The 17,178-nt window shown below is 39.8% G+C and overlaps 1 protein-coding gene across 2 annotated transcripts in view; it reads right to left on the reverse strand.

Annotated features, from left to right (window-relative positions):
* The window catches only part of OSBP2 (oxysterol binding protein 2), a 426,310-nt gene that overhangs the window by 135,926 nt on the left and 273,206 nt on the right, over nucleotides 1–17,178 (reverse strand). For both annotated transcript variants that reach the window (XM_082273351.1, XM_082273352.1), the window contains one exon: nucleotides 5,804–6,002. In XM_082273351.1, the coding sequence (XP_082129477.1) occupies nucleotides 5,804–6,002 (199 nt within the window). The remainder of the gene's footprint in view (nucleotides 1–5,803; nucleotides 6,003–17,178) is intronic.

Here is a 17,178-nt window from a genome sequence, read left to right on the forward strand (position 1 = left end):
TCGTCCCAAACGTCTTCCATTTGAGGATTATGGAGGCCACTGTGCTCTTAGGAACCTTAAGTGCAGCAGAAATCTTTTTGTAATCTTGGCCAGATCTGTGCCTTGCCACAATTCTGTCTCTGAGCTCTTCAGGCAGTTCCTTTGACCTCATGATTCTCATTTGCTCTGACATGCATTGTGATCTGGAAGGTCTTATATAGACAGGTGTGTGGCTTTCCTAATCAAGTCCAATCAGTATAATCAAACACAGCTGGACTCAAATGAAGGTGTAGAACCATCTCAAGGATGATCAGAAGAAATGGAAAGCACCTGAGTTAAATATATGAGTGTCACAGCAAAGGGTCTGAATAATTAGGACCATGTGATATTTCAGTTTTTCTTTTTTAATAAATCTGCAACAATGTCAACAATTCTGTGTTTTTCTGTCAGTATGGGGTGCTATGTGTACATTCATGAGGAAGAAGAATGAACTTAAATGATTTTAGCAAATGGCTGCAATATAACAAAGAGTGAAAAATTTAAGGGGGTCTGAATACTTTCCGTACCCACTGTAAATCACTAAATAACAAATGATCGCTTTGTGCAAATTAATAATAGATAATGTGACCATATGCTATCAAATAATAAGATAGAATGATAATTAATAAAAGTGTTAAATCAGAAAGTCTGTGATACTGAAAAGTCCCAAAGCACAATGCATATAAAGTGACACAATAATAACTGTGATAAGATAAGTCCCAATACACAGTGCAAATCAAGTGACACAATAATAAATAAAATAAGAAAAGAAATCTTCATCTGTGAGTGTGATCAAAGTGCTGCATGCTTCACTCCAAGTGATCCAAGTGTCAATTGTAAGGTTAGCAGCTCACCTCAAAGTAAGACTCACGAGAGCCAAAATGCGCATTGGATAAATAACAGTCGCCTGGTAAGCCCTCCTGTCACCGCCTCCAAACAATCATTCAGGGTGTATATTGCATCCGGTGAAAAGATAAGAAGGAGATCTAGTGCTCTCTGTCTCAGTACGACAGCGTACCCTGTAACAACATTGAAGGTGACGGAAGCACCCGGCGGTGCCTAGCTCGGCATGGAGCCAGTCATATTGGAGCCGATCCCGGAGGTAGCAGGAAGTGTTGGAATGCTAAGAAAGCTTGCACTGCTTAAGTGCTGTATCATGTAAGTGCGATTTCATTATACTTAATAAATAGCCTTTACTGAGACAGAGAGCACTAGATCTCCTTCTTATCTTTTCACCGGATGCAATATACACCCTGAATGATTGTTTGGAGGCGGTGACAGGAGGGCTTACCAGGCGACTGTTATTTATCCAATGCGCATTTTGGCTCTCATGAGTCTTACTTTGAGGTGAGCTGCTAACCTTACAATTGACACTTGGATCACTTGGAGTGAAGCATGCAGCACTTTGATCACACTCACAGATGAAGATTTCTTTTCTTATTTTATTTATTATTGTGTCACTTGATTTGCACTGTGTATTGGGACTTATCTTATCACAGTTATTATTGTGTCACTTTATATGCATTGTGCTTTGGGACTTTTCAGTATCACGAACTTTCTGATTTAACACTTTTATTAATTATCATTCTATCTTATTATTTGATAGCATATGGTCACATTATCTATTATTAATTTTCACAAAGCGATTATTTGTTATTTAGTGATTTATATCCACTCAGCGCAGCAATATTATTTATACAATACCTAATAAAGGCTGCTTTTTAACGGTACTGCACTATCTGGAGCACTTTATTTTTCCCTAAACCGGACCCTGAGGATCGAGGCTATCCAGGAGAGGGATCCCGGACCGCAGGGGGACCACAAGGCCCAGCAGTTACCTTCCAGGCCCAGGAGGCCATAAAGCCCTAAAGGTCTTTTTACCATACGGTATTTGAGACCCACTACATCTGGTGAGTGCATACCCCCCATTAATCTATAAAAGTCACGCCCAAGTACCAACAGTTGGACTACTGGAGGACCCAGCACTAAGCACCTGCACTTTACCTTACCTGGCACTGAAGTTTTTTATTCATGCACCAAAGTCACCTATTAACTGTTTATTGGGACATTCCTTGGCACAATTTTTGGCACTAATATGCACTTTATGACACACTAGGCTTTTATTGTGAATCTTTTATTGTGAATCATTTTACTGTGAAATTTTTTGTGTGACCTATTTATAAAATATCAATTGCGAATAATACTGTGACACAGTCACGTGCTACACACAGAATTTAATTTATATATATATATATATTTACACCACTTTGATTGCCTAAATTCCACTATCCGGGGTATGGACAAGCAATTGCCCATTCCTGAGTAGTACTAGCAAGCGCTATAATAAATCCCACTACTTTGGGGTTTTCCCCCTTTCAATTACTACTTATCCTATAGCAGCTGCTATCACCACTCCTCCACCCACCCTCTACCCAACCCCCCCCCCTTAAAATAGGACCACCATAGGCGCGAAGGATATACACCAACTTGGAGTATATAATTTACCATTTCCACTCAGAACTGGCCTCGCCATGGTCGACCAAAGAAGTTGAATGCACGTTCTCAGCGTCATATCCAGAGGTTGTCTTTGGGAAATCGACGTATGAGTGCTGCCAGCATTGCTGCAGATGTTGAAGGGGTGGGGTGGTCAGCCTGTCAGTGCTCAGACCATACGCTGCATCATATTGGTCTGCATGGCTGTCGTCCCAGAAGGAAGCCTCTTCTAAAGATGATGCACAAGAAAGCCCACAAACAGTTTGCTGAAGACAAGCAGACTAAGGAAATGGATTACTGGAACCATGTCCTGTGGTTCTGATGAGACCAAGATAAACTTATTTGGTTCAGATGGTGTCAAGCATGTGTGGCGGCAACCACGTGAGGACTACAAAGACAAGTGTGTCTTGCCTACAGTCCAGCATGGTGGTGGGAGTGTCATGGTCTGGGGCTACATGAGTGCTGCTGGCACTGGGGAGCTACAATTCATTGAGGGAACCATGAATGCCAACATGTATTGTGACATACTGAAGCAGAGCATGATCCCCTCCCTTCGTAAACTGGGCCGCAGGGCAGTATTCCAACATGATAACGACCCCAGACATACAGTACCTCCAAGACAACCACTGCCTTGCTAAAGAAGCTGAGAGTAAAGGTGAGGGACTGGCCAAGCATGTCTCCAGACCTAAACCCTATTGAGCATCTGTGAGGCATCCTCAAACAGAAGGTGGAGGAGCGCAAGGTCTCTAACATCCACCAGCTCCGTGATGTCGTCATGGGGGAGTGGAAGAGGACTCCAGTGGCAACCTGTGAAGCTCTGGTGAACTCCATGCCCAAGAGGGTTAAGGCAGTGCTGGAAAATAATGGTGGCTACACAAAATATTAACACTTTGGGCCCAATTTGGACATTTTGACTCAGGGGTGTATTCACTTTTGTTGCCAGCAATTTAGACATTAAAGGCTGTGTGTTGAGTTATTTTGAGGGGACAGAAAATTTACACTGTTATACAAGCCGTACACTCACTACTTTACATTGTAGCAAAGTGTCATTTATTCAGTGTTGTCACATGAAAAGATATAATAATATATTGACAAAAATGTGAGGGGTGTACTCACTTTTGTGAGATACCGTATATATATATATATATATATATATATATACGTGTGTGTTTTATGTTTCTATACCAAATTTCAAGTGCTTTACTGGTTTTCAGAGTTATCTAGACTCAACCAATAATGACTTTTTTTTGCAAATTCTTTATTTAAAGTATTCAATGACAACTTTTGACACGCATTAACCTTCAACTGCTGATAATAAGTGACAGAATAAGTAGAGAAAGCACTAGCTTCACTCTGGTGACAATGTGAGTCATAACACACATTGTCAGTGTACATAATGTCAGCACCAACCAACAGCCAATCAGAGCAGCAGACAGTAGACTGTAGTCAGTAAAAAATGATCTTGTGTTCTAGTACCTTACTTTTAAATATGATTTACCATCATAATGTCAGGACTTTAATGCCCTGCATAGAAGATATGCATTTTCCCTTTCAGTTGTAATAGTTCAGCTAACCCTGTGTTAAAGATTTACAGTTTATTACAAAGTCTTTTTATATGTCTGCATGAAGTCAACATTTTTCTTCTAAGGCTCAGTTCACATATATATCCAGTTTCTGTGCAGAGTCCAGCGTGTTTTTTTTTTTCAGCGGTTCACGTGCGATTCAGGAGTCAATTAGACACTTAACTTGCACCTAAACAGGACTGAAAAACACACAAGACCCTTTCCGCATTTGCACAACAACCAGCCCGCATATATGTGAACGGACTCCAATGAAAGCTGGTCTGGTTCACATGTTATATGAACGCATCTGATTCGCACATATATGTGAATCGAGCCTAAGTCATAAATACTCTGGTCTGTACTTAAAACAATTTGCCTTCATCGGCTACTTAGTTTTGCTATGACAGCAAATCTGTGGCCAAGCAGTTCTCAGCTATTTTTTTAAAGCAAAAAATTATAAACATAGTCAGCACAAGGGACATAACTTACAGAGAGTAGGATGTATGTCTTGTGCTGATTTCTCCTCTGTTATTGAAAATCATCCATCCTGTTCCTCCATCCTCCTGCCATACTCTTCTGGTGCAACAAGAGTTAAAGCAATAGTAAACTCCGCTTTTTGACTTGTACCAACAGGTAAGCCTATAATATGGCTTACCTGTAGGTGCACTGGATGTTTCTTAAGTTTGTAGTGTTTATGTGATATTCATGCTTGAAGCAGCTGGTGACATCACCAGCACATGCGCACTGCATTCTGAATGAACAGCACACTAAGTGTGCTGTCCATTCAGAGTACTGTGCCGCAACCGTAACTCCCGTTTGCAGGCACGGGAGTGACATCATTGCGGCCTGGGCATTCAAACAGCCAACTCAGAAAGAAGACCGGGTGAAGATGGAAGCACCAACAGCATGCTGGATGGCTTCATTTTAAGGTAAGTCTGTCATAATGTGCAGAGAGAGTCACTCCCAAGGAACTAAGCAGCCAAGCTGGAGAAGGGTGCTGATTCCTCTTGTTCTCATATGAAAAATCCCATAAGATTCAATAATGAAGCAATCAACAGTTGGAGCCCCTTTGCTCACAGCTTCTCCGCAGCTACAGGAGGAGAAGAAGCGGAGAAGCTGTGAGCGGAGCAGCTGCCATAATGGCATATATAATTTGAGATCCACAATTTCTGGTAATCGGTGTGTATATGTGGTGAAGAGATCTGCTTTGAGCACCGTTTTGTTTGGATTCCTTTGTGAACACGGATATATGTTTTTCACTATTGAAGAAGGATAAACCACCTGAAAGACTTTCACTTATGATTCTGAACTTTAATGGATATTTTGTTTATTTATTTGAGTATTTGGAATTATTAATTTATTCTATACATTGTCATATGATTAGCACACCTATTCTTTATATATTTATGTGTATTTGATTACAGTATTTTAGTACCCCTAGGTGAGAAAGGGTCTTAAGGCGGTACTTCTATCACAATTGATTTTTTTCACATGGATACTACAGCACCAAAGACTTATTGATATTTTCTACTACAATAAATCCTTTAAACTAAAGCAGCGTAATGGGCAATAATAATGAACAGAGACCAATGGCAACAACACAGAATTAAGGGTACTATAGGAAGATCAGCAAAAGATGATTTAAGAATGCTAGTTAGGGATTACACATCTCTTTTGGCAATAATGAATAAACTCTGTAAATTGTTTGCCTTTTACAGAAAGTGATTTACCTTTTACAGAGCTGGGGATTCCTGTAGTGTTGGAGGACAGGCCAGGTGCTCCTCGGCAAGCTCGTTCCAAACTGTTGTGTTGCTTTGCTAGCTGCTCAATAGTCTCTTCCAAACGGACCCTTTGCTCACGTTCATACTGTAAAGCACGGTGCCATTTGCGACTGTGGGTTTCTGCTAACTCCAAAAAGTCGCGACATGCCTGTAAGAAAATAAAACCCTCAGTCTTTATATGGTCTGGACAAAAAATAATGTGAAAAGCCACAATAAATCACTATAGCTAAGTATTTAGTGTGCATGTCTTAACAAACTACTAATAATAAAGTGCATCTCTAGCCTAGAGTAAGGAACCTGTTTCTTTTTTTTTTTTTCTGTCACCTCTGCCCAGTTTGAGAAATCCTCTGTCTTCTTTTCCAAAGACACAACAAGAAGTGAGAGAAGGAAAATTCCATCTTAGACAGTTGTCATCGCAACAGTTGGCCCCTCCCCTTGTCCTAGTGATAATTATAACATTCGGGATTCTTCTTCACTTTCTGCCCTGGTAAAAAATGGTCACAAGACACATAGAAAGAGTGGCCCTGCAATAAAAACCTTACAGGTCCTAGCCCTTCTCCCACTCTATTCAAGTCTATTAAAAACTGCCATTGATACCTCTAAATGTCTTAAAGCAGAGTTCCAGTCTCCTGTGAAAACAGTAAAAGTCAGCAGCTAAAAACTGTAGCTGCTGACTTTTAAGATAACAGCCACTCATCTGTCCCCGATCAAGCAGTGTGCTCTCCCCAGTTGGTTTTACCCGCTGTCTTCTTTCCTCAGCGCCGGCATCTTACATAGTTGGTAAGGCTGAAAAAAGACACCAGTCCATCCAGTTCAACCTGTGTGGGTGTGTGTGAATGTGTTTAAAACACAAATCCCTGTATGTTGTGTTCATTAAGATGCCCATCTAATAGTTTTTTGAAACTATCAATGCTCCCTGCTGATACTACTGCTTGTGGAAGAGAATTCCACATCCTTACTGTTCTAACAGTAAAGAACCCTTTATGGGGACTATGGGTAATTGGGCTTCTCTTCCAATTTCAGTAAATGGCCACGTTTTTTTAAATTCCCTTTCACTGAAAAGTTTTTTCCTTATGCTAGGGTCACCAGTAAGATATTTGTGGATTGTTATCACATCCCTTCTCCAGCGTCTCCACTCCAGAGAGAATAAATTCAATGCCTGTAGTCTTTCCCCATAGCTGAGGTTCTCCAGTCCCTTCATTAGTTTTGTTGCCCTTCTCTGAACTCTTTTCAGTTCCAGCACATCCTTCTTGAGAACTGGTGCCCAGAACTGGACGGCATACTCAAGATGCGGCCAGACTAGAATCTTGTAGAGTGGGAGAATTATCGTTTTATCCCTTGAGTAAATCACAGCATGCCATTGCGGAGCCTCTCATCTACTAGGAACCCCAAATCTTTCTCCATCCTGGATTCGCCCAGAGGTTCTCCCACTAGTGAGTAACTTGTGTTTGTATTTTGGCACCCAAATGCATCACCTTACATTTTTCAACATTAAACCTCATTTGCCATGTAATTGCCCTCCCCATTATTTTATTTAGGTCTCCATGTAAGTTTTCCATATCCAGCGCAGAAGTTATTGCCCTGCTTAGCTTTGTATTATCTGCAAATACTTAGATTGAAGTATTTATCCCACCCTCTATATCATTAATGAATAAATTAAACAGATTTGGCCCCAGGACAGATCCCTGGGGGACCCCACTTACCACAACGGACCATTCTGAGTACTCGCCATTTATCATCACCCTTTGGAGACGCCCCTGTAGCCAGTTTTCTATCCAGGTACATACCCTATGGTCCATGCCAAAAGACCTAAGTTTGTAAAGTAAACATTTGTGGGGGACTGTATGAAATGCCTTCACTAAATCCAGATACACCCCATCCACCCGGCCTTCCTTTATCTAGTTGACAGCTCCCTTCCTCATAGAATGATAATAGATTGGTCTGGCATGAATGAGCCTTCATGAATCCATGCTTATTACTGCTAATGATACTGTTTTCATCAGCAAAATCTTGGATATGGTCCCTTATCATCCCTTTCAATAGTTTACATACAGTTGATGTTAGGCTGACTGACCTGTAGTTTCCAGGGATAAATTTATGCCCTGTAGTTTCCAGGGATATATTTCTGCCCTTCACTATGGGCACCTGGCTGTGACAGCTTGAAGCTTCACAGCCAGGTGCCCACTACGCCCACTAGATGCAGTTATTACATATCCGATGACTCACCAATTGCTGATCCCCATTAGTAAACTCCTGTGGGCAGAGATAAACGCGTTGGGACATGGCCTGGCAGGGGTCTAGGCTGAGAATGTCACTGTTCTACACACAGTAGGTCTTGTTCTGATGTACGGCTCCCAGGATCTTCATACACATAACCATAAATATGGTGTTCACAGCACATACATACTACAAAACTTTTTAAATACCCCTTAAATGAATACCCCTCAGGTTCCACAATTCTAAAAAAAAAAAAAAAGAAGGGGGGGGAATGGAAGAGACGAAATGAAAACAATATTTAATAATGAAAGAAGGGAGTACCATGGGGGTCCACCCGGTCCCACCTATCATAAGTCAGCTATACTCATTACCTTCTTCCTAAGTCCTCGACCAGTGACCACACTACATACAAAAACACAAACCAAAAACAATCCACAAAGGGGAGACCCACCATACTGGGAAACTCCCCGATTCCACCCATCCAAAATTCAAAATACCCGCTCTCTACCTTCTAAATCTCCCACCCATCAACTCACTACAAAGAAAAAAAACACAAACCAACACCTCCTATTAACCATAAACCCCCAAGACGCCTAAAGACTTTAAAACCGTGAATTATATGTTTATTAGTGATTAATTAAGGAGTGGATCTTAAGATAACTACAAATGTCATCTCCCCGATTATACCCTATTAGAATGTGTTCCCTACCAGAATTTGAACCATAATACAAAAAAAAAAAAAAAAAGGGGGGGGAGTAGGAATAGGGAAAGAAGAGTGGGGGGGGATGAGGGGGGGAGCGGGGGATCAAAACATAGTTGAACAAAATGTAGTCTCACAATTTTCAACTATATTATTGCCTCCTCAAGGGATTCCCCCTATCCCCCCTCCTCCCAAGAGGGGCTCTCATTGCCCATATAACTCATAAATTGAAGACTGTTTAAACTCAAACCAACTTCTCCAAGTTCTATAAAATATCAATCTGGAGTCATTTTGCAGACATATGAATCCTTCCACAAACCTAGTTCTATCCACTTCCCTAAATCAATCCTGCATTGTTGGTATTTTCTTGAATTTCCAATGTTTTGGGATTAGTGCTTTCGCTGCATTTAACAAAAATGGAATAATAGCTACTCTATATTTTTTCCATGATTAGACTGTAGCATGGAACAGGCATTGCCAATGATCTTGCCTAATTTCTACGTTACTGATCTTCTTAATTAAGCTTAACACTTCTTTCCAATATGGCTGAATCAAGGGACAGCACCACCTTATATGAGCGTGAGTTCCCTCGCTCCCACAATCCCTCCAACATAAAGGTGACACATCTAAATCGATTTTACGTAATTTTGATGGAACATAGTATCACTTTGTTAATAGTTTATAGTTCATTTTATTTAAAGGGTCTCTTTCAGAAAATTTCCATGAGGGGGGAGGGGGGTTACTGTTACGTGCTAATTGCCAACATTTCTGGATAATTTCGGCCATATCTTCATTTTATTTTTTTTCATGCACATTATTGACTCACATCACCATGAGGGACTATGTGGGACCTATCTACAGATCGCCTTCTTCCTGCCTATTTGGACACAGTCTTTTTTGGACAAACACTTCAGTTCCTCGTTCAGGTCTGCCCTATAGCAGTTTTACTGCTACAGGGCGACACCTGTGCGCCAGAACACACACATATATATATATATATATATATATATATATATATATATATATATATATATATACACACACATGATCTGACACTCCTGGGTAGGGGCTGATCGGCAGGTGCACGGTATCCAGTCTCTGCCAGCACCCGTCAATAGGCAGAGAGGCAGAACGGCGATCTGCCTTGTTTACATAAGAGGGAAGGACAGGAGGGAAGGGATTGAATTTGTGTCCCAACAAAGCAGGGAATAAATTCCATCTCTTCTCCTAGTAAAAGCATCTAACACAGTATAATAAAATACTGGTTAGGCACACATTTAACCCTTTGATCGCCCATTATGTTAACCCCTTCCCAGCCAGTGTCATTAGTACATTGACGGTGCATATTTTTAGCACTGATCCCTGTATTAGTGTCACTGGTTCCCGCAAAGTGTCAAAAGTGTCAGAATGTCCTCTACAATATCACAGTCCCGCTATAAGTCGCTGATCGCTGCCATTACTGGTAAAAAAAAATAATAATATCCCATAGTTTGCAGACGCAATACGTTTTGCACAAACCAATCAATATATGCTTATTGGGATTTCTTTACCAAAGACATGAAGCAGAATACATATTGGCCTAAAAAAAAAAAAAATTATTGGATAGGTTTTAAAGCAGAAAGTAAAATATATTGTTTTTGTTTCCAAATTGTGAGTTTTTTGTGTTCATAAAATAAGAAACGCAGAGGTGATCAAATAACACCAAAAGAAAGATCTATTTGTGGGAAAAAAAGGACATACATTTTATTTGGGTACCGCGTTGCATGACAGTGCAATTGTCAGTTAAAGTAACAGAGTGCAGTATTGCAAAAAATGGCCTGGTCATGAGAAAAGGTAAATCTTCCGGAGATCAAGTGGTTAAAGAGACCTTGTCACCAACCTAAAAAAATCTAATATCTGAAATGCCTATTTGCAGTGTTTTTCCTTTTAATAAACAATATTTTATTAATTTGCAATGTGCATCTAAACTATGAACTCTACACAAGAGTCAATTCTCCAGCACGTCTTAGCCCTCCCTTCTTCTGAGCGTGTTTGTATTGACAGCTCCTCGACCACTATCATTACCTTTTATATAGCTGCAGGGGGAAGCAAAGGGGAATAATATAGCGTCTCATGAGTGACATTTCTTCTTCTACTTCCAAGATGGTGACTCCCAGCAGCAGTCTCAGGGATATTGGATGTTCACATAAGGGGCGCATCTCCATGTAAATAACATGCATAAAATACAATAAATACACATATAATCCTATCTGAAGATCTTTGTTGAAATAAATTACCTGGAGACAAGGTCTCTTTAAATAGCATATATTATTTATTGTCCTTGTTTGTGCCCAAAGGAGAATATGCACATTTTGCTTGTTGCCATATGTGGACTGTAAACACAGCAGTGTCCACAATGTGTTGGCCAAATAATTCTTGGAACACATGGACACAGCTGCATTTTGAAGGCACAGTCGTTGAGAGTGTACAAAATTCATACATTTCCTGGCACAGAGAAAAGGTAGGTAAACACTGCTTTTTTTCTACAAAAAAATACATACAGATGTGAAGCTATAAAACACTCTTAGAATTTCTATAGATGCTCATATTAAATTCACATGATTTTAGTAGGTGCTGGTGCTGTTTGGAAGCAATGAAACATGGACATATCAAACATAATAAAAGATTACAAAACTTTCACGGAAAATCACTATGCTAGACATATGTGGTTTTCTTGCTGAAACAGGCCAGAAAGAGGACAAAACACTTTGACATTACAGAGTGATATATCTGGGATCATGTATGAGTAGAAAACAGAGACTAGAGATTTCGTCCTCTTTGTAACGTTCTTTTTTGTATTTCCTTACTTCAATGACACAGCACTTGGCCTTGCAAGAGACGAGGCTGCTGTGGGACTGTTGTTGCATGTGCATTGTCACCAATACCATTTTCCTTTTTTCCCTTAAAGAATAACTAAACTGGTTATGTAACCAGTTTCCTATCCATCTACATACAGTTTCATCAACTCCTACAGAATATGTTTTATAGATTAAATATCTATGAGATACACTATCAACTGCTGTAGCAAAATCTAGATGAATTTCCACCATCCAGTTTCTCACTTACTTTCTCATCGAACGATAACAGGTTGCTCTGACAGAACAGACTTTCATAAGTTCATGCTGGTTGTCATTTAAGATACATTATCGTAGGCACATTTTTGAATTGAGACCCTTAATTTTCTCTCAAATACCTTACACACTATTGATGTTAGGCTGACCGGTCTGTAGTTTTCTGATATACATCTTGATTGTAAATTGGTACCACATTTGCTCTACTTCAATCAGTTGGCTCCATTCCCATCAGTAAAGTGCTATAAAATAAAGTGCAGCATGGCTTTAACTGAGCTAAGTTCACATTGGATTTGCAGGTGTAAGCCATCTGGACCTGGTGATTTGTTCATATTGGGTTTCTCTAGAGTCTTTTGTACCATGTTTTCTGCCAGCCACAGAGGTACCTTTATTAGTATTACTATTACGACTATCAAACCCATATTTTTCATCTGTAAAAATTGAAGAGGAAAAAATAATTTCATACATCTGCCTTTTCACTGTCATTTGTGACCAATGTCCCATATTCATCTGTTATGGGGCCTATATGTTCCTTCTTAAACTTTTTACTATTGATATATTTGATATTTTGGATTTATTTTACTTGCCATAGCAATGTGTTTCTCGTATTTCATTTTTGCTACCCTGATTTCTCCTTTGCATTTCTTGTTTTATACCTTGTTAATCTGGATTGACAAAGGTGTTCCCTCTACTTTTTACTTTTTAAAGCACTGTTTTTTCTCATTTGTTTGCTTTATATGCTTGAATTTAGCCACCTAGGTTATCATTTTTCTCTTTACGTTTGTTACCCAATGGAATACAATGAATAATGCACAATAAACTGTTATTTAAGTAAATCTAGCAAATAGCTTATGAAGTCTGAATTACTGCATACTTGCTCCAAGTCAGCATCTCAGTAGGCAGCAAAGTAAGGATCAGGATGACACAGCAGATTGTGCATCTTTAAAAGAAATCCAGAAGTGGCAGCTGCCTTATTTCTATCCTCATGAGTTCACTATAAGTATTGACTAGGGGAAAGCTGCAGAGAATCCTGCCCATGTGTGATTAGCATGTAGAAGAAAATGAAGCCAATAAGAAAAAAGTGTGGCCACAGCTTTAGTCAAGTGGGAGATTTCACCCTGAACTGTAAGCTCATTTCCCCGTGGAATGTAAAAACAGAATTCCCTGTTAATCAGTTCTGGTGAGATTACTTACACCATTTAATTACAACGTGTTTTTATGTATATCTGTGCTTCCAAATCAATTGTAATTATAAACTTCTTTACCATAAAGTGCAATGATTACTAACAATAATCACCTAAATTATATATAACATACTATTCCTTTATGAATAAATGCAAATGAAAAAGTGCTAGTGCAAATTAGAAGAACAAACGTCAATATAGTAGTGGTCCATCTCCTGCAGTGTCCGTGCAATCTTCAGTATGTTGTGAGATACTTGTGGGCACTGCAGATCAGAATTAATGAACACGTAGCCCACAACAGGAAAGGGTTTAAGGGCAATAGTTTGTCCAAACATTACAGACTACACCAAAATAGGGATCCCTCTTCTCTTACATATGTTGGCATAGAAATATATTGGCCACACTGGAGAGGGGAAGTCACTGTATCCGCAGAATCTCCCGATTGGAGACCCGTTGGAAATATTCACTCAAGACATATTATCCATATGGACTTAAAGTGTTACTAAACCCAGATCCTGCATTCACTACAGCTGGTCTCCTACAGTACACGGAACATGGAAATGCAATTATCTTAATAAATATTAACTGATAAATACCTTTTCTCATCAGCTGTATATAGCAATTAGAGCGATCTTGTGACTTGTATCAGAGAGTGCTGATAGTTTGGAGGAGGAGTTTTCATTTCTCCCACAATTGTCCTGTCAGCTTCAAGACTCTTAATTCTCTGTCTGAACATGTATGGACAGTGCTGATTGACCTTGTGCTGATCACATGTACCCTCCCAAGAAAAAAAAAATCATCCATCAATCAAGATGTGACATCCCACCCACTGTGTTCTTTTTTAGTTACTGGGCATGGAGGAGGAGGGAGGGACTGGGCTTTCATTTAGGATCTGTATACACGTCCAAATGTGTGATGTTAATACCATGTGACCTGAATAGCTCAGCTAAAACCAGGAAATGTCCTCTCCAGCAATAGAGACCAAACTGAGCATGTGCATTTCAACTATGTGTACTGTGCTTATCTGGACTTGCCCAGAGTGAACTTGCAGGAGGGGAGGATCTGTGCATACAGGATCACACAGCCTTTTTACACAATGCAGAGGATTAATCACTTAAGTTACACAGTGAGTATAACAAGCATGCCAGTCTGCATCTATAGACAGATTTTACTGTTGTGGGTTTAGTAACACTTTAAAGAGTGGAATCTCAATACCTTTATTAATACCACTACAACTAAAAGAAATGCTTGTGTTAAGAGTCTAGTCCTGTAACTTCTTTCTGACGGAGTTTACTAATTTTGCGTAATTTTTTATGTGATATTTTTGGTTTTAATGTATTCACTTTTTCAGTTATAAGTTTTAGTTTTAAATATAAGTACAATATTCTACCTGACCACTAGATGGAGTTTTACTCTGTATTTATGATCCTCAGTGAGGAGTTTCACAATTGAGGCACATTTTAACCGGTTGCCGACCGCCGCACGACTATATACTGCGGCGGTCAGCCCCGGCCAGGCAGAGTGACGTATCGATACGTCACTCGCCTGTCACTGACTTGCGAGCCTATTGCGGGCGGGCGCGCGCCCGCTGAGGCGCGCGCCCGCCGCGGCTCGTTCACAGACAAGTCAGTGCGTGTGTCCGGCGGACTCGATGTCCGCCGGTCACACTACGATCGCTCCTGTGAAGGGAGAAAGGCGGAGCGGCTTATGTAAACAAGCCGCCCGTCATTCTCCCTGGTGTAAAAATGAAGATCTGACAGTTCTACTATGTAGAACCGTTGATCTTTGCTTTTACACCAATAGCCATGTCCCTGCACAGTTAGAAACACGCCCCTAGGACACACTTAACCCCTCCCTGTCCAATAAAGTTAACCCCTTCCCTGCCAGTGTCATTTTTGCAGTAACAGTGCATATATATAGCACTGATTACTGCAGTAATGTCACTGGTACCCCCAAAAGTGTCAAAAATGTCAGTCAAGGGTCCGATCTGTCCGCCGCCGCCATTACTCGTTAAAAAAAAAAACACCAAAAATGACAAAAATCTTTCCCTTTGTTATTAAACGCGATAACTTTTGCGCAAACCAATCAAAATACACTTTTTGCGATTTTTTTTACCAAACATATGTAGCGTAAAACAATTTGGCCGAAAATGTTAAAAAATTTTGATTTTTACATTTTTTTGGGGGGGAATTTCATATAAAAAAAGTGAAAAATATTGTTATTTTTGCAAAAATTACGCTCTTTTTTTGTTTATAGCGCATGATCAAAAAATTGCACAGGTGATCAAATACCACCAAAAGAAAGCTCTGTTTGTGGAAAAAAAAGGACGTGAAATTCGTTTAGGTACAGCGTCGCACGACCGCGCAATTGTCCGTCAAAGTCACGCAGTAAAAAATCGCAAAAAATCCCCTGGTCTTTTAGCAGCCAAATCCTCCGGGGCTTAGGTGGTTAATTCCATAATTTTATTTTTATTTATGCTTACCTGATAGATTGCTAGTTTAGGCATTTTTTAATGTTAATCATTTTCCATAAATAGAGCTCTTTGGGTTATTTGTATATCGGAGAACAGCGGCTACGCACATGCCCAGAACGGCAGTCTTTCTCTATACCAGCCGGTGTATTGAGGAAATTCCGGCTCAAAAAAGCGCAGAATAGGCAGCTCCATTAGTATCATAGATCTGTCACTGGCATTGCTGGCCATGCTCCACACCCCTGATGATGCTCCTTGGTGGTGAAAAATGTTGGGCAGGGCCGAGCAGGTTGCACCATCATAGCCGCCGGGAAACAGTACTTAGTTTTTTTGGTTGTGCACTCTTGTTTTCTCTACTGTGTCAATTTTATTTCTCTGTCTTTTTAAAATAAAGGGTTTGTTTTATTGGTAAAACACTATCGCGCCTTTTGGCTTGTCTTTGGAGGAGGATTGGAGGATAATTTTACGATAATAGTTGTGCTCTTTACCCCATGTGCCATTTCGGCCAGAGGTCTGGTTGATGGTACAGACTAAAGCAAACAGCCTTTAAAGGCATACATACACTGAGAACATATCGATCTCTTTTCCAAAAGAGATGAACTATATCTGGTAAGAGTCTGAACAAATCATAGTGGAGGAGTCACTGGGATCAAGATTGCATGGACTTGGTACTTTACATCAACCACTTTAATATTTTGCACTAGCACCCTTTCATTTGCATTTATGTTATATCAATTTAGGGGATATACATATTGGTATTAATCATTTGCACTTATGGTATAGAAGTTTAAAATTAAGTTTTATTTGGAAGTGCATCTATACATAAAAACAGTTTTCAGTTTTGTATTCAAACACATAGTATGCTGCATCCCAACTCCAATAACGAAAATATATTTATATACACATTTAATTACAATGCGCTTATTAATAAAACACCCAGCATCTAACTAGGATGTTGCTGCTATGGCTTCCAACACAGTTGCCAAAAACAGTCACAATTAAAGGGAAAAGTAAAGATTTTGGCATACAAACAGAAGGAAACTCTCTGCACGCCGATCGCATCACATGTATTCTGACATATTGTAACCAATTGCCACTATAAAATTTCCACCCTTGGAACCTTCCCTTTGACTGGATTCTCTCCAGTTCTATGTTCTCTCCAGGTAAGCTCTTTCAGGTGAAACAAGTCAGTGGGGAGGTCCGAAGGGCGAAAATTTTGATAACGTTTTATTGATAAAGTGATAAACTTTATTGATAAAGCTTCAATTAATTGAAATCCATGTGATGTGGTCGGAGTGTGGAGGGTTTCTGTTTGTTCATGTGTTGGGAGTGCAGACAGCTCCTTGACTCACCTGCATCTGGCCCATAGAGCAGAGCAGGAGCGATTTTGGTTGGAGCAGAGGAGATGGTCTTATGCATACAAATTATAGAACAGTGTTTCTCAACTTTTTTTTCAGTCAAGGCATCCTTAACCCTCCTCTTATGTTAGAATTCCGTTACTATCCATGATGTTAGGGTCAGTTTTGACCCGTGTTTTAAATCAGCCATAAAATACCCTCTGAATAATTATTTATCATCAAATTTGTTTCTTACCTCTTGGTTACCTTGTTAGGCTTCTTTATCCTTGAAAAGATTGGTTTTAA

Source organism: Pelophylax lessonae (genome assembly GCF_965119305.1).
Source record: "Pelophylax lessonae genome assembly, chromosome: 1".
In the NCBI taxonomy this organism is placed as follows: domain Eukaryota; kingdom Metazoa; phylum Chordata; class Amphibia; order Anura; family Ranidae; genus Pelophylax; species Pelophylax lessonae.